Source organism: Triticum urartu, chromosome 3A (assembly GCF_056163025.1).
Source record: "Triticum urartu cultivar PI428250 chromosome 3A, HENAU_Tu73, whole genome shotgun sequence".
In the NCBI taxonomy this organism is placed as follows: domain Eukaryota; kingdom Viridiplantae; phylum Streptophyta; class Magnoliopsida; order Poales; family Poaceae; genus Triticum; species Triticum urartu.
In genome coordinates this window covers 8540499-8559171 of record NC_141875.1, presented here as the reverse complement: position 1 = coordinate 8559171, position 18673 = coordinate 8540499, and the positions used below count along the sequence as shown (strand labels likewise).

The following is an 18673-nucleotide window of genomic DNA, read 5'->3' as shown; positions in this document are numbered from 1 at the left end:
CTCAACTATTCTCCTATCTCTATACAACGTATTCTAACATTCCCCCTCAATCTGAACCGAGTGAACTTTACCAAGGTTAAGATTGTTCTTGAAGTCATTCAATCTTCCTGTAGTAAGAGGTTTTGTGAAGCCATCAGCAAGTTGATCATCAGTTGGTATAAAGCGAATATCAAGTAGCTTGCGAGCTACTCTTTCTCTGACAAAGTGAAAATCAACTTCAATATGTTTAGTTCGTGCATGGAAAACAAGATTAGCTAAGAGATAGGCTGCACCAATATTATCACACCATAACCTTGCAGCTTGTGGAGCCTTGATCCCAAGTTCATATAACAGAGTCTGTATCCACATCACCTCAGCTGTAGCATTAGCCAAAGCTTTATACTCAGCTTCTGTACTGGACCTAGAAACAGTGGCCTGTTTTCTTACACTCCATGATACCAGATTTGTTCCCAGAAACACAGCAAAACCACCTATGGACCTTCTGTCATCAGCACACCCTGCCCAGTCTGCATCAGAATAGGCAGTAACAAGCAAAGATATAGACTTGACAATCTGAAGTCCAAGACCTGTTGAGTATTTGAGATACCTTAAAATCCTTTTTACTGCAGTCCAGTGTGTTGTTCTAGGTGCATGCAGATATTGACAAACTTTATTGACAGAGTAAGAAATATCAGGACGTGTAAGAGTCAAATACTGTAAAGCACCAACAACACTTCTGTATTTTGTTGCATCATCTGATCCAAGTGCTTCTCCACTGTTAATTGTAAGTTTTTCCAAAGGTGAAATTGGTGTACTCACAGGTTTGCAATGTTCCAATCCTACTCTCTTGAGTATATCAGTGGTGTATTTCTCTTGTGTAAGAAGTATACCATCCTTTATCTGTTTAACTTCCATGCCAAGAAAATAATGAAGATCACCTAAGTCTTTGAGAGCAAACTCCAACTTTAGATCCTTAAGCAAACAAGTGGTAGCATGTGCACTTGAACTGGCAACAATTATATCATCAGCATAAACAAGCACAAAAATAGTGATCTTATCTTTATGATAAAAGAACAATGAAGTATCTGCTTTAGATGGTGTAAATCCAAGTTGTTGTAATTGCATGTTTAACCTGGAACACCAAGCTCTTGGGGCCTGTTTCAAACCATATAAAGCCTTATCCAACTTACAGACATAGTGTGGTGCACTTTGATCCTCATATCCTGGTGGTTGCCACATGAACACTTCTTCCTCAAGAACACCATGAAGAAACGCGTTCTGAACATCAAGCTGACGTAGACTCCAACCTCTGGAAACAGAAATAGACAGTACAAGTCGAATGGTAGCTGACTTAATAACAGGACTAAAAGTATCTTCATAATCAATGCCAAACCTCTGTTTGAAACCTTTGGCAACTAGTCTAGCTTTGTACCTGTCTATGCTTCCATCAGATTTTCTCTTTATCTTATATACCCATTTACAATCTATGGCATTATGACCCTGCCTTGGTGGTACCGAAAGCCATGTTTTATTTTTCATGAGTGCATCATATTCATGATCCATAGCTTCTTTCCAATCTTTATGTGTAAGAGCATCATGCAAACAGGTTGGTTCTCCAATATGACTGAGAAAAGCACGCTTAACTTTGTCATACCTGACCGTGCCATCAGTGTATTCCTTTTCCTTGATAATACCTGACTAAGATCTGGTGTGCCGGCATGGAAGTGTTGATGACGCGAGCGCAGGCGCAGGAAATCCCAGTTCAGAAACTGGCGTAGGAGATCCTGTGGCGGATGGCGACGTAGAATCAGGCGCAGAAGATCCCGGCTCCTGATCCGAGGAAGATACCCGCGCAGAGGCTACAGCAGATCCTGGTGGATCCAGCGCGTGATCCAAGGAGGATCCAGGCCGCACAGGCGCGCCGCTCTCGTTGGCTGGATCGAGGCGCGGGCTCCCGTTGTTTAGTGCGCCACGTGGAGACACGGTTTCCCCTGCGCGGGGGCAGGCGCATGGGCTAGCGGGGTCCACCAGGCACAGCCCGTCGGCCACATCCGCCGCGGGAGAGCTGGAAGCCACTGGATTGGCTGCACGAGAATCCGGCTCGGGGCGAGTACCGAGCGCAGGCCTGACGCGCGGATCAGCGATGGATCGCGCGCCGCTGCTGTTGCTGCTGTTAGGAAGATCAGCCTCGTGCTCTGTGCCAAGTTCATCATGTTCTGTACACATAAAATCACAGCCTGTTCTTGCACATATATCATTAGAACCATCGGTTTGAGTGGAATTTTGCACATTATCAGCCTTATGTAATTCACCCACGTGATCAGAAAGAAGTGCTATCTCAACACGAAGAAGGGCTCCGGCGTTTGGACGAAGTTTGGCAAAAGGAAAAAGAGTTTCATCAAACACAACATCCCGAGAAATATAGATTCGTCCAGTTGAAACTTCTAGGCACTTATAACCTTTGTGACGATCACTATAGCCAATAAAAACGCATTGAGTAGAGCGAAACTCAACTTTATGACGATTGTATGGACGCAAGTTGGGATAGCAAGCACACCCAAATATTTTGAGAAAATTGTAGTCGGGTGTTTGATGATAGAGACGCTCTAATGGAGTGACATTGCCACTAACTTTGCTAGGAAGACGGTTTATAAGATAGGTGGCAGTGATAAACGCTTCGTCCCAATATCTGAGAGGCATAGACGCATGGGCAAGAAGGGATAAACCAACTTCAACAATGTGACGGTGTTTCCGTTCAGCGGAGCCGTTCTGTTGATGAGCATGAGGACAAGAAACATGATGTTCAATGCCTATGCTACGGAAAAAGGAGTTGAGTTTTTCATACTCCCCTCCCCAGTCACTTTGGATAGTCAAAAAATTTCGATCAAAGTGTCATTCAACAAGTTTTTGAAACTCTTGAAACACAGAGAAAACCTCAGATTTGTACTTGAGCAAATAAATCCATGTAAAATTGCTATTATCATCAATGAAACTGACATAGTATTTCTTTCTGCCAAAGGAATCTCTTGCATGCCCCCATACATCACTGAAAATGAGTTCTAAAGGAGCATGAGATATACTATTCGACTTGGGATAAGGTAGTTGGTGACTCTTGGCATATTGGCAAGCTTCACAAACAGACTCACTAATGGAACTATGTGACAACAAGAGGTTGCCTTTATTAACTACTTGTTTAACAATGATCGAAGATGGATGTCCTAATCTTTGATGCCACCTTGCCAAAGAGGGCTTGATGACGGAGAAAACTTGACGACGCTTGCGACTAAATGCTCCGGATGTGATGGGGTAGAGACCTCCAATGCATCTACCGTGATGAAGGAGTTCCCTCGTTGCCCGATCATTGATAAAAAAGTAACGAGGGTGAGTTTCAAACAAGACATTATTGTCATGAGCTAAACGAGACATGGATGCAAGATTTTTATCAGCTTGAGGCACATGAAGGACATCTTTGAGAACTAGATCACGTTTAAGTGTAGGGGAATTAATAAGGGCTTGACCAATGTGTTGAATATCCATACCTCCACCGCTTGCGGTGTGAATTTGATCGCCGCCGTGATACTGTTCACGAAGAGCAAGTTGTTCTAGCTCGCTTGTGACGTGATCCGTGGCACCAGAATCCACGTACCACACCCCTTCTCCTCCTTGTTCACGCATGGCCGGAGCAACATGCTTAGCATCAGGGACGAAGTTCTCGTCATAGCGATGCCAGCAGTCCATGACCTCATGGCCTGGCTTCTTGTAGAGTTGGCAGCGAGAACGTGCTCGGGAAGAAGAAGGAGGGCAGCGGCTGTTGTTGTTGTAGAAGCCACCACCCCTGGCCCTATTGTTGTAGTTGCTGCCGCCGGTGTTGGTGTAGCCAGCGCTGCCGTTGTTGGAGTAGTCGGCGTTGCTGCGCCCACGGCCGCCGCTGCGTTGCCCCTGGTGACCACGCCCACGGCCGCGGCCACGAGAGACAGAGTTGGCAGAAGACTGTCGAATGTTGGCGCCGTGAAGGAGGCTGAGGCGGGCGTCGAAGCTTAGGAGCTGACTGTACAGCTCCTGTACGATGACCGGCTCCACCCGAGCGGCGAGGGCGGAGACCACAGGATTGTAGTCCATGTCGAGGCCGGCGAGGATTTTGGACACGATCTCCGGTTCGGAGAGCGCGATGGCGGTGCAGGCGACTTCATCGGTGAGACTTTTAATTTTTCCAAGGTATTCTGCCATAGACATGTTACCTTTTTGAAGATTCGTGAGCTCAATGCGCGTGTTGATTGCTTGAGCTTGGCTTTGAGCAGCAAACATGGCATGGATCGCAGTCCATACTTCGGCGGCGTCGAGAGCGTGGCGACCTGGGCGAGGATCTCGCGGGATAGGGATCCCATCAAGAATCCTTGGAGCTGCTGCTGCTGTGCATACCAGAGGGATCGAGCGAAGTTGACTACCTGTTCGTCCTTGCCATCCTTGGTGATGGTGAGCGTGGCCGGCGGTGGCGGGCTCTGCGGGTTGAGGTGGTGTTCCATCTGGGCCCCCTTGATCTGGGGCAGCACAATGGCTTTCCAGAGAAGTAAGTTTCCCCTCGTAAGCTTCTCTTGGGGTGGCGATCCGAGCAGGGAGGTGTTGGTGGAGGTGGAGGAGGAGGAGGCAAAAGAGGATGATGATGATGTGGTGAGCGTGCCCATGGTGCTGGCCGTCATGGCGGCGGTGGTGGTGGAGATGCTTCTCGGTCGCTGCGGTAGCTAGACACGATCTATTCCTGATCTATAGAGGAAGAGGCTTCGTTACCAGGTGAGAAGAATTGGAAAGCGTAGAACCCTTTGTCTGGGCCGCATTGTATTATATAGAGAGCATGCCGTGGCTTACAAGGAAGAGATCGATCAAGAGAAGAGGAGATCGACCATGGTTCGGTACAGGAGGTTTAACAGAAGTAGAGATAAGAGGAGATAAGATTACAAAGGTTTAAACTGCTCAACTACTCTCCTATCTCTATACAATGTATTCTAACAGCTGTGCCATTGCGGCCCCCTCTTCAATGCAGGGCCGGCATGACCTAGCTATCATCTAAAGGAAGAAGGAACACACGACACGACGAGGGGGGAGGAGGGGGGGTCAGTTTCTGTTTTTAAGGGTGTTCCTTCTTTGTTCTTCATGCTCCTATTTAGCGCGTGACGCGTTGGCGAACGAGCCAGCACGCACCCCCTCGCCTCCTGTGCGGCCTGTTGGGCCGACGCAGGAGGGGGCGAGATGCCCCCCTGTTTTTCATTATTTATTCTTGCTTTTTTCTTTAAAAGAATTCAGGATTCGAAAAATATCCAAATTTCAAAACAAAAGTGAATTTTGGAAAAATGTTCCGAAAATCATAAAATGTTCGTGCATTAAAAACTGTTCGCATTTAGAAAAAAGGTTAGTGAATTTGAACAAAATTTTCACAAATTCAAAAAATGATCAAGATTTTCTGGAAAAAATAAAAAAAATAAAAAAATGGTCGTGAACTACAAAAAATTAACCGATTCAAAAAATGTTCGTCAAACAAAAAATGTTCATGGATTAAATATATGTTTGTGATACAAAAAATGTTCACCAATTCAAAAAAATGCTCATGGAATGAAAAAATGTTCGCCGATTGAAATAATGTTCACTGATTCAAACAAAATCTTTATCGATTCAAAAAATGTTCACGATTCAATGTTGACCAATTCAACGAAGTTCACCGATTTAAAAAATGTTTGCCTATTCAAAAGAATGTTCAAGATTTCAAAAAGAAATGTTCACAAAAATTAATAAAATGTTCATGAATTTTGAAAATGTGCATGGTTTCATAAAAATATTCGTAAATTCAAAAAATGTTTGCTCGTGGCATTAATTGGGCCCTGACCGCCTGAGAAAGTAAAGTGGTAGTGGGCCTCCGTACATTGTTGGTTGGTCCTGCGTCTGCTGCTATGAAGTTTCAGTTTCGTTCTTGCTGCCATTTGAAGAATGCTGTTTGGCAAGGCGGTGCTGAATTTTGAACAGCAAAACTGAAGTACCCCATATCACTAGTCTTCTCTGCAAGAAAGTCAAGATCACCCGCACTAGTAAAACCTACAGCAACAACAAAAATCAGGATTATTTCCCTGCTTTTGCAGAGCTAGGAGCATTCTGAAACATGCTTTTGTTTGAGCTACAAAACACTAGCTAGTAACAGATTTGTGGTAGAGAAATAAATCTGAACAAGGGAGTAAACCTGAGTTCCTCACTCTGTTGCAACAAAGTCATGATGCACAACAAAGTTTGTCAGGATCATAAAGCTCTCTCCAAACCACATGAAAACAGGCAGATGTAGCTCATCGATCCAGACTTAAATTCCAGCAAACCAGCAACACATTCAAACATTCAGAAGTGTATTCTCCAATCATGCCAATATATATACACCACTTCACCAGCGTATGTTGGTAACCAGATCTCAGCGTATGACAGAGAGCAAAGCATATACAGTTCTAGTATAAAAAAATGCATATATTTTCAGTCCGTGTATTGTGGGTTAGATCAGGCAGCAGTACTGATCAACATCCCATATGAGAAACCGAACTTGCCAAAATACCACTATGAAAAACCAACTTGCCAATATATCACTGCACGCTCAGTTTTTCTTGTCAAAATAACACTTCCATTAGTTGTCAAACTTTTTCTGTTAGTCAAATCGGAGGCAACTTGGCAGTTTTTGGGTATTCCAAAATTACCCCCGTGGCTCTTAACCCTATCCACGAAGAGATCTCATCCACGAAATCCTCTCCTCCCCCTCTCCTTCCGCACGCACACACCAGGAGCATGGCGGCGCGAGGAACCAACCGTCGCTGGCGCCGCCCTGCAGCTCCTCTCTCCCTCTGACCCTCTCCTCATTCTTTAGTTCACCACCTCCAAGTATATACTACACTGATAATAGATAGCAGATTTCTTCAGGTTGTCAGAACAGAATCAGATTCAACAAAGCCTACCGAAGTTGAAGCCTCCGGGTTGCTCACCATCATTACAGAAAATTACAGCCAAAGACTTGCTGCCGTCCAGACCCGCATCTTTACAAGAAAATAGCTGCTGCTAGGATGACAGAGTCCTCTGGCTCATAAACCACTACAAAGTACTCCCACTGAACCTCATTCACAGTGTAAGAAAGCCGCACCTCTGCCATTCAAACTTCTACATCACTAATTTCAGTTATGTTAACAACGGTATCACTTCTTTACCGACACCCAGAACGCATAAGCCGAACCTCATTCACAGTGTAAGAAAGCCGCACGTCACCCACACCGTGCCGACGAGGGTTCACTCTAGTCGAAGGGATGCAAATTTGATTTGATCTAACTCTCTGCCATGCAAACGATCTAGAATTTGTAAAAAAATGTAAAAATCTAGAACAACTTCCTGGCATTCCCAAGAGCTGCCAAGCAGTGGCGAATCCAGGACCCAGGCCGGGGGGGCCTGGGCCCCGGGCGTGGGGAGGAATTCCTTTGTTGATTGTAGCTTCTCATGCACTGTTTGACACTATAGCGGCACTGTAGTAAGCCTGGGGCCCGGGGCGTCTCGCTGGGCTGGCTCCGCCCCTGCTGCCAAGCACATGCTACATATATTTTCAAACCAGAGCTGACGAGCGATGCCTTTCTTTTCAAACCAAAGCTGAGCAGACAAAAACATACAATTACTTTGTGGCAGATACTCTCCTGGCTGAAGAGAAGAGCTACCAAGCACAAGCATATGGAAAAGGCAAGACAGGATGAGATCCGACTTGAAATAATACTAGAATAATTAAGCTAAATTTCCATGGATTAGATAATGAAAAACATCTTGCTACATTACATACTTGGCTCGGCTAAGGCATGATAATTTTTTGTAGATAATAACTTATAAACCACCGACCACGTGGGTTTGCGATGTGACAAACTCACTGACAACTAACAACTGCAGCAGCCCTTTCTTCACCTGGGGAAAATAAAAGCATCAAGTTGTTAGTACACTAGTAGAAAACAGGGCTATGGTCCAGGCCGGCTCAGCCCATTAGTCCCGGTTCAGTCTAGAACCGGGACCAATGTGGGCATTGGTCCCGGTTCGTGAGCCCAGGGGGCCGGCCGGGCCACGTGGGCCATTGTCCCGGTTCATCTGGACCTTTTGGTCCCGATTGGTGGGACGAACCAGGACCAATGGGCCTCGCTCATGGCCCACCACCATTGGTCCCGGTTGGTGGCTTGAACCGGGACCAAAGGCTCCCCTTTAGTCCCGGTTCATGCCACCAACCGGGACCAATGAGGTGCCTATATATACCCCCTCGCACAAGAGCAGAGCACAGTGCTCTGTTTTTTCTGGCCGAGGGGGAAAGGGCTTTGTGGTGCTCTAGCTCACCTCCTATGCACATGAGGTGTTCGATGGAATACCCGAGCCACACTACTTAAGCTTTCTCCTCTCGAAGCTCGACCTCCAAGCTCCATTTTCCTCGAGATTTGTCTAGATTTAAGGGTCCATCACGCCCCGTCCCCGTCTTCACCGCCGTCGATCACCCGCGCCGATCCCATCACCGACACCACCGTGGTGAGCCTCTTGTTCTTATCTTCTTTCTGAAAGGAAAAATATTCTTACTTGTATGTTTAGATAGATACTTATATCATTTTCTTACATTTTTATTGCATCTTATATAGTGCGATGGTTTTGGTATCCGCCCTCGTCGGCCCTCGTCCTGTCTATGATTCGGATTTGGTATGTATATTATCTTTATAACTATTGGTTCATTTATTGTTTATGAAAATTATGCCGACCAACGCGACATAGATTTTATTTATCTAGGATGTATGTGAATCGGAAATGCCAACCGATCCTATTGTCGAGAGGTTAAATTTAGTTGAAGAAGAAAACAATTTGTTGAAGGAAAAAATAAAAAAAATTGAGGAGGAGAAGATGATATTGGAGTTGCATGTTGCGGATGTCGTCGATGATCACAAGATCAAGATGGATGCAATGCGCTTGAAGATTAGAAAGATTAGAAAATATGCCATTCATACCGAGGCTTGGTATCATTATGCCGTTGGATCAATTGTTACCTTGGTTGCGATTATGATCGCATTTGTTTTCGCATTGAAATGTTTTACATAGTTTTAATGTATGGTTTAATTAATTAGATGCTTTGGAGAGCTATATGTTGTTAGATGAGAACTATGTATGCACTTTGGTTTTAATGTGATGATGAACTCCTATTAATTTGGACACTTAATTATATATAATGCACGCAGATGAACCGGCAATGGATGTACGGTGACAGACACACCCGCGAGTACATTAAGGGCGTGCATGAGTTTCTCGATGCGGCTGAGGCAAACAAGTAGAATGGTTTTATGTGTTGTCCATGCACTGAATGTGGGAATACGAGGTCTTACTCTAACCGGAAAATCCTTCACTCCCACCTGCTTTACAAGGGTTTCATGCCACACTATAATGTTTGGACGAGGCACGGAGAAATAGGGGTTATGATGGAAGACGGCGAAGAAGAAGAGTATGATGACAACTATGTGCCCCCTGAATACGGTGATGCTGCAACGGGGGGAGCTGGTGAAGATCAAGAGGAACCAGACGATGTGCCCAATGAAGCTGCCACGGGTGAAGCTGCTGAAGATCAAGAGGAACCAGACGATGTGCCCGATGATGATAATCTCCACCGGGTCATTGTCGATGCAAGGACGCAATGCATTAGTCAAAAGGAGAAGCTGAAGTTCGATCGCATGTTAGAGGATCACAAAAAAGGGTTATACCCCAATTGCGAAGATGGCAACACAAAGCTCGGTACCGTACTGGAATTGCTGCAGTGGAAGGCAGAGAATGCTGTGGCTGACAAAGGATTTGAGAAGCTACTGAAAATATTGAAGAAGAAGCTTCCGAAGGATAACGAATTGCCCGACAGTACATACGCAGCAAAGAAGGTCGTATGCCCTCTAGGATTGGAGGTGGAGAAGATACATGCATGCCCTAATGACTGCATCCTCTACCGCGGTGCATACAAGGATCTGAACGCATGCCCGGTATGCGGTGCGTTGCGGTATAAGATCAGACGAGATGACCCTGGTGATGTTGACGGCGAGCCCCTCAGGAAGAGGGTTCCCGCGAAGGTGAAGTGGTATGCTCCTATAATACCACAGTTGAAACGTCTGTTCAGAAACGAAGAGCATGCCAAGTTGATGCGATGGCACAGTGAGAACCGAAAGAAAGATGGGAAGTTGAGAGCACCCGCTGACGGGTCGCAGTGGAGAAAAATCGAGAGAAAGTACTGGGATGAGTTTGCAAAGGACCCAAGGAATGTATGGTTTGCTTTAAGCACGGATGGCATTAATCCTTTCGGGGAGCAGAGCAGCCATCACAGCACCTGGCCCGTGACTCTATGTATGTATAACCTTCCTCCTTGGATGTGCATGAAGCGGAAGTTCATTATGATGCCAGTTCTCATCCAAGGCCCTAAGCAACCCGGCAACGAAATTGATGTGTACCTAAGGCCATTAGTTGAAGAACTTTTACAGCTGTGGAATGAAAATGGTGTACGTACGTGGGATGAGCATAGACAGGAGGAATTTAACCTTAAGGCGTTGCTGTTCGTGACCATCAACGATTGGCCTGCTCTCAGTAACCTTTCAGGACAGACAAACAAAGGATACCACGCATGCACGCACTGTTTAGATGACACTGAAAGTATATACCTGGACAAATGCAGGAAGAATGTGTACCTGGGCCATCAATGTCGAAATAAAGGCAAGCATTTCAAAGGCGAGGCAGATCACCGGAAGAAGCCTGCCATGCGCACCGGTGATCACGTTCTTGCTATGGTCAATGATTTACACTACGTAATTTTTGGAAAGGGTCCCGGTGGACTAGCTGTTCCGAATGACGCTGAGGGACACGCACCCATGTGGAAGAAGAAATCTATATTTTGGGACCTACCCTACTGGAAAGACCTAGAGGTCCGCTCCTCAATCGACGTGATGCACGTGATGAAGAACCTTTGCGTGAACCTGCTAGGCTTCTTGGGCGTGTATGGGAAGACAAAAGATACACCTGAGGCACGGGAGGACCTGCAACGTTTGCACGAAAAAGATGGCATGCCTCCGAAGCAGTATAAAGGTCCTGCCAGCTACGCTCTTACGAAAGAAGAGAAAGAAATCTTCTTTGAATGACTGCTCAGTATGAAGGTCACGACTGGCTTCTTGTCAAATATAAAGGGAATAATAAATATGCCAGAGAAAAAGTTTCAGAACCTAAAGTCTCATGACTGCCACGTGATTATGACGCAACTGCTTCCGGTTGCATTGAGGGGGCTTCTACCAGAAAACGTCCGATTAGCCATTGTGAAGCTATGTGCATTCCTCAATGCAATCTCTCAGAAGGTGATCGATCCAGAAATCGTACCAAGGCTAAGGAGTGATGTGGCGCAATGTCTTGTCAGTTTCGAGCTGGTGTTCCCACCATCCTTCTTCAATATCATGACGCACGTCCTAGTTCATCTAGTCGACGAGATTGTCATCCTGGGGCCCGTATTTCTACACAATATGTTCCCCTTTGAGAGGTTCATAGGAGTCCTAAAGAAATATGTCCGTAACCGCGCTAGGCCAGAAGGAAGCATCTCCATGGGCCATCAAACAGAGGATGTTATCGGGTTTTGTGTTGACTTCATTCCTGGCCTTAACAAGATAGGTCTCCCTAAATCGCGGTATGAGGGGAAACTGACTGGAAAAGGCACTCTTGGAAGAGACTCAATAATATGCAGGGACGGGTATTCTTGGTCTCAAGCACACTACACAGTTCTACAGAACTCTACCTTGGTGACCCCGTATGTCGATGAACACAAGAACAGTCTGCGCTCCAAACACCCGGAGCAATGCGACGACTGGATTACATGTGAACACATTAGGACTTTCAGCAGTTGGTTGGAAACACGTCTCAGAGGTGACAACACTGTTTGTGATGAGTTGTACTTGTTGTCCAGGGGACCATCTTTGACTGTATTGACTTACAAATGATACGAGATAAATGGGAATACATTTTACACGATCGCCCAAGATCAAAAGAGCACCAACCAAAACAGCGGTGTCCGCTTTGATGCAGCAACCGAGAGCGGAAAGGAAACATATTATGGTTACATAATGGACATATGGGAACTTGACTACGGACCTGATTTTAAGGTCCCTTTGTTTAAGTGCAAATGGGTCAATCTGTTAGGCGGCGGGGTACAGGTAGACCCACAGTACGGAATGACAACAGTGGATCTGAAAAATCTTGGGTACACTGACGAACCGTTCGTCCTAGCCAATGATGTGGCACAGGTTATCTATGTGAAGGACATGTCTACCAAACCGAGAAAAAGAAAAGATAAGGAAGCGAATACATCATACGATGAGCCAAAGCGCCACATAGTTCTTTCAGGAAAAAGGGACATCCTGGGAGTGGACGGCAAGACAGACATGTCTGAAGATTATGAAAAGTTTCATGAAATTCCTCCCTTCAATGTCAAGGCTGACTGAAGCATCCTGATAAACAATGAACATTATCCATGGTTACGGCTCAATAAGCAAATGACACAAGCGAAGAAAAAGTGAAGACTTTCTCCCGCAACTATTATGATGATACCATGCCAAATTTGTAACAGACGAACATGCTACCATTGTCCGTTTTGTACATGCACATGCTATGTGGGTGAAATTATGATACCATCCCAACTTTCAACTTTTTCAGAGTTCATTTGAAATGCTTTCATGTCTTATGGTTCGAAACTTTGATACTTCGAAAGTGATTGTCCATTTTGTACACGAAGTGCATCAAGTTTTTGTCGTAACCCTCTCTACTTTTTGGAACATGCTATGTGGGTGAAATGATGATACCATGCCAACTTTCAACCTTTTCAGAGTTCATTTTGAAATGCTTTCCAATTTCAGAGTCATTTAGCTCAAAGAATGAATTAATAGCAAACAGAATGAACTACAAAACTTTTATGAAAATAAAAACAATCAATTAAAATATTATGTTATGATCAACTAAAATAAAACTATAATATTCTTCAATAGCAAAAAGAATATAATTTTTGTGACCTAAAATCAAACTATAAGTATTTAATTGTAAGTATAAATAAAAAATAAATAGCAAAGAAGAAAAAAAAATTCTATTTTTATAGTAAAGTTACTCATAAACTAGTGATTCACACAAATTTTATAAAATTCAAATTTAAACTATTCAAAATTTTAAAACTAATGGCACTAACAAAAAGTTTATAATTTTTGTGACCTAAAATCAAAAATAAATCACTAAAAAACTATAAGTATTTAGTTGTAAGTATAAATAAAAAATAAATAAAAAAATTCTATTTTTATAGTAAAGTTATTCATAAACTAGTGATCCACACAAATTTTTAAAAATTCAAATTTAAACTATTCAAAATTTAAAACTAATGGCACTAACAGAAAGTTTATAATTTTTGTGACCTAAAAGCAAAAAGAAATCACTAAAAAATTGTAAGTATTTAGTTTTAAGTAGAAATAAAAAAATAAAAAACCAAAAAAATGTAGAAATAAAAAAGAAAAAATCAAAAAAAAATGCCTCCTACTGGGCCTCCACGGCGTGAATACGACTAGAAACCCTACATGGGCCAGGATTCAGGCCCGCAGAAGGCCCAATAGGCCCACAGGCAGTAGCAAGTTTAGGCCCGAAAGCCTGCATTAGAGAGGAGCTCGAATGGGGAGGCACACCAGGGCTTATAAACCAGTGCCGGCGCCCTTCAGCTAGCGATGTGGGACTAAACTTTTGGGCGCGGGGCAGCACAAGGCCATTGGTCCCGGTTGGTGGCACCAACCGGGACTAAAGGGGGCATTGGTCATGGTTCGTGGCACCAACCGTGACCATTGCCCCCCTTTAGTCCCGGTTGGTGCCACCAACCGGGACCAATGGCCTTCGCTTCCCGCCCTTTGGGCTGCCGAAAAGAGGCCTTTGGTCCCGGTTTGTGGCACCAACTGGGACCAAAGGGGTGCATTGGTCACGGTTGGTGCCACGAACCGTGACCATTGCTCTGGCTATATAAGCCGACACTTGTGAAAATTTTGGATCAGTTCTTCAATCCCGCCCCGACGACACCGCCAGGCTGCCCCTCTGCTCGCCTCGCCGTTGCCGCTGTTGCCCCTGCCCCGCCCCCGAGCGCGCCCTGCCTCGCCGTCGTCCGCGGCCGCCCATCCACCGCCCCCGAGCACCCCCTGCGCCGCCGAGCCCATCCGCCACCCCCGAGCACCCTTTGCGCCTCGCCCTCGCCGCCGTTGTCCCTGCCCCACCCCCGAGCGCTCCCTACCTCGCCGTCGTCGCCGGCCGCCCGTCAACCGCCCCCGAGCACCCCCTGCGCTCCCGATCCCGTCCGCCACCGCCGAGCGCGCCCCGTCGTCGCCGACCCTGAGCGCGTCCTCGTCGCCGTCGCCCCCAACGCCGGCCGCCCGCGTCTCCTCCCCGATCCCTCCGGGAGAGGTAGCTACCGCCCCATCCTCCCCCCTTCCTTCCTTCACTGCTCCTTAATTTGCAGATGTATGTATGTATGTATGATGAATTTTGATATTTGTTCATATATACTGTAGATGTATATATGTATGATGAATTTTGATATTTTTTTTGTTCATATATACTGTTCATATATACTGTAGATGCATGTATGATGAATTTTGATATTTTTTTGTTCATATATAATGTAGATGTATATGTATGTATGGAATGATATCGATGGATGTATGTATATAGAACATTCGTAGAAAATATGACGAATCCGATATGACCAATGTCCCCCTCCGGTTCACTCGGGAACACTAACTATCTCGGAGAAAAAAATGTTATCGGGTGGTAGAGGAAGAAGAGGATAAAAAAGAAGAGGAAGAAAAGGAAGAAAAAATGCCCCCCTTTGGTCGAGGGTCGCCGAGCGGTAGAGGAAGAAGAGGATAAAAAAGAAGAGGAAGAAAAAAAAGATTTCTTCTCCTCTATTCTTTCTTCTCCTCTTTTTTTTCTTCTTCTTCCTCTTTTTTTTATCGGGAGCGAGGGTCGTCGAGGGTCGCCGAGGGGTTGAGGGTCGAGAGGGGGTCGACGGTCGCCTAGGGGTCGACGGTCGAGAGGGGGTCTAGGGTCGCCGAGAGGGGAGAGGAAGACGATAAAAAAGGGGAAGAAGAGGATAAAAAAAGAAGAGGAATAAGAAAAAAAAAGAGGAGAAGAAAGAATAGAGGAGAAGATATCCTCTATTCTTTCTTCTCCTCTTTTTTTCTTCTTCTTCCTCTTTTTTTTATCAGTAACGAGGGTCGAGAGGGGGTCTAGGGTCGCCGAGAGGGGAGAGGAAGACGAGGAGAAATAAATAAGAAGAAGAAAAAAGAAGAAAAAGAAGAGGAGAAGAAGAAAGGAATAGAGGAGAAGAAGAGAAAATTAGAATATATATTCTATTTTCTCTTTTCTCCTCTATTCCTTTCTTCTTCTCCTCTTTTTTTTCTTCTTTTTTTTCTTCGACACATGGGGGGGTCGAGAACGCCGGACATTCATGAGAGAGGCGAGGAAGAAGGGGAAGAAGAGGGAGAAGAAGAGGAGAGGAAGAAGAGGAAGTCTTCTCCTCTATTCTTTCTTTTCTTCTTTTTTCTTCTTCTTCTTCCTCTTTATTTTATCGGGAACGAGGGTCGTCGAGGGTCGCCGAGCGGTAGAGGAGAAACTCTAAATAGAAAGTATCGTCGGTGTGAGATACATGTACCGTCGGTGTCGTACACTACATCCACATCCCACAAGTGGCGTGGGCTTCGACTCCCACGTCACTTGTGGGACGTGGATGTAGTGTCCGACACCGACGGCCACATGTATCTCACACCCACGATACTTGCTATTTAGGGTTTCCTCTGCCGAAAAGAAGAGGAGAAATAATTAAGAAGAAGAAAAAAGAAGAAAAAGAAGAGGAGAAGAAGAAAGGAATAGTGGAGAAGAAGAGAAAATAGAATATATTCCTTTCTTCTTCTCCTCTTTTTTTTCTTCTTTTTTTTCTACGATCTTCTCCTCTAGCTATTCCTTTCTTCTTCTCCTAGTGTCAAAGTATTGAAGAAATCCATGCCTTCATCATTAGCCGAAAGTAACCAGGGCATGTTGGTACGAAGTTCTGCAAAATTGTTCTGGAATGGAGTCCCGGATAGAATAATCCGCCTTTTGGTACGAATTCAGCAAAGGCCTTCCAAATAGCGATATTCGGAAGGCTCTTTCTGAACTTTGTACCAAAAAGCGAATTATCCTATCTGGGACTCCGTTCCAGAACAACTTTGAAGAGCTTCGTACCATCATGCACATGTTACTTTCGCCTAATGATGAAGACATGGTTTTGTTGAATCCTTTGACACTAGGCAACCTCCCGACCCCTCGGCGATCCTCTCGAACATTAGAGGAAGAAGAGGGTCATCTAGGGGTCGAGGGTTTCAGGGTCGTCGAGGGTTCGAGGGGTTGAGGATCGCCGAGGGGTCGAGAGAGGTTTCCTAGTGTCAAAGTATTGAAGAAATCCATGCCTTCATCATTAGCCGGAAGTAACCAGGGCATGTTGGTACGAAGTTCTGCAAAGTTGTTCTGGAATGGAGTCCCGGATAGAATAATCCGCCTTTTGGTATGAATTCAGCAAAGGCCTTCCAAATAGCGATATTCGGAAGGCTCTTTCTGAACTTTGTACCAAAAAGCGAATTATCCTATCTGGGACTCCGTTCCAGAACAACCTTGAAGAGCTTCGTACCATCATGCACATGTTACTTTCGCCTAATGATGAAGACATGGTTTTGTTGAATCCTTTGACACTAGGTAACCTCCCGACCCCTTGGCGATCCTCTCGAACATGAGAGGAAGAATAGGGTCGTCTAGGGGTCGAGGGTTTCAGGGTCGTCGAGGGTTCGAGGGGTCGAGAGAGGTTTCCTAGTGTCAAAGTATTGAAGAAATCCATGCCTTCATCATTAGCCGGAAGTAACCAGGGCATGTTGGTATGAAGTTCTGCAAAGTTGTTCTGGAATGGAGTCCCGGATAGAATAATCCGCCTTTTGGTACGAATTCAGCAAAGGCCTTCCAATAGCGATATTCGGAAGGCTCTTTTTGAACTTTGTACCAAAAAGCGAATTATCCTATCTGGGACTCCGTTCCAGAACAACTTTGAAGAGCTTCGTACCATCATGCACATGTTACTTTCGCCTAATGATGAAGACATGGTTTTGTTGAATCCTTTGACACTAGGCAACCTCCCGACCCCTGGGCGATCCTCTCGAACATGAGAGGAAGAAGAGGATAAAAAAAGAAGAGGAAGAAGAAAAAAAAGAGGAGAAGAAAGAATAGAGGAGTTCTTCTCCTCTATTCTTATCCTCTCTTTTTTATCGGGAACGAGGGTCGTCGAGGGACATAGATGTAGTGTCGTTGTTGTCGATATATACCCCCTCCCGATAGCTTACTATGATTAGGTAGCTACTTCTACGTTTGGCACTAATATATCCATCTGTCATGTTTGAATAATAATTGCCATGTTGTAAATATTTGTAGAAACTATGGACACCGCCCTAGACGAAGCAACAAAAGAAGCGTTGTTGAGGGACATAATCGCAGAAGGAAGTGATGCCATCTCGTTGTTTCTCAATGAAACCGATGGTCTGGAAGGAGAGGGTGAATAAGATGGCTACGGTGACCTAATGCCGGTGCAAGAAGAAGAACATGAGGACGGCTCCGGTGACCCAATGCCGGTGCAAGAAGGAGACCGTGATGACGGCTCCGGTCACCGAACCGAGTCCGGCCAGGTATATATATTAGTTAAGCCTATGCTGACTAGCTGATTGATGCATTCATTGTTTTGGTATGTACACATATTAATTAAGTCTTTGTTCTTTTTTCTAGCCCTCCAGATCGAGCACAACTTCGGTAAAGAGACGAGGCCCGAAGAAAAAGTTGAGCTCGGATGAAAAGTTTGAGATCATAGCAATCGCGCCCGACGGCCAACCTATTGAACCCCTCCGGACAAAGAGCGCATTTGTTGCTCAGTGCGGGGTTCTGGTTAGGGACAAGATCCCGATAAGCATCCAGCAACGGTTTAAGCCGGCTACAGAAGACCCTGAGGTGTCTTATGTCAATGACATGCAGAAAAATGATCTTTGGACTGAGCTGAAGTCAAATTTCACCCTACCGCCTGAGGATAATCCAGAGAACCCAGTTAAAGAGAAATTAATCAAGTCTTTTGCTCTGAACAGGATGGCAGAACTATTCAGGAGGTGGAAGAAAGAGCTGAATAAGTTTGTCGAAAATAATGAGACACCAGAATTCAAGGGCAGATATGAGAAGATCAGAGATCACTGGCCCGCATTTGTGGCCCACAAGACATCGGAAAAGAGTCAGAAGATGTCGGCGACAAACAAGCAAAATGCTGCGAAAAAGAAGCTTCACCATCGCACGGGGTCAGGTGGCTACCTCGTAACCCGGCCTAAGTGGTCCAAGACTGAGAATGATCTGGTTCATAAAGGGATCGAACCATAGACAATTAACTGGCCAGACCGTTGCCGGACTTGGTTCTTCGGGGCTGGCGGAACCTTGGACCCTGTAACAGGGAAGTGCATTTGGACGAACGATCAAATGGACATACCAGTCAGTAAGCTTAAGCAGTATATCGAAGCAGCGCAGGAAGGGACATTCTTTCCAGACA

At 45.2% G+C, this 18673-nt stretch overlaps 1 protein-coding gene across 1 annotated transcript; it reads right to left on the bottom strand.

The window, feature by feature from the left end:
• Positions 1 to 33: 33 nt before the first annotated feature.
• Positions 34 to 4502, bottom strand: LOC147977704 (uncharacterized). The gene is made up of 5 exons (XM_087514508.1): positions 4306 to 4502; positions 3519 to 4177; positions 1828 to 2195; positions 1634 to 1763; positions 34 to 1286 (listed from the first exon to the last, which is right to left on the bottom strand). Exons 1-5 carry the CDS (start codon positions 4500 to 4502, stop codon positions 34 to 36), a joined length of 2607 nt encoding a protein of 868 aa, XP_087370634.1.
• Positions 4503 to 18673: the final 14171 nt, after the last annotated feature.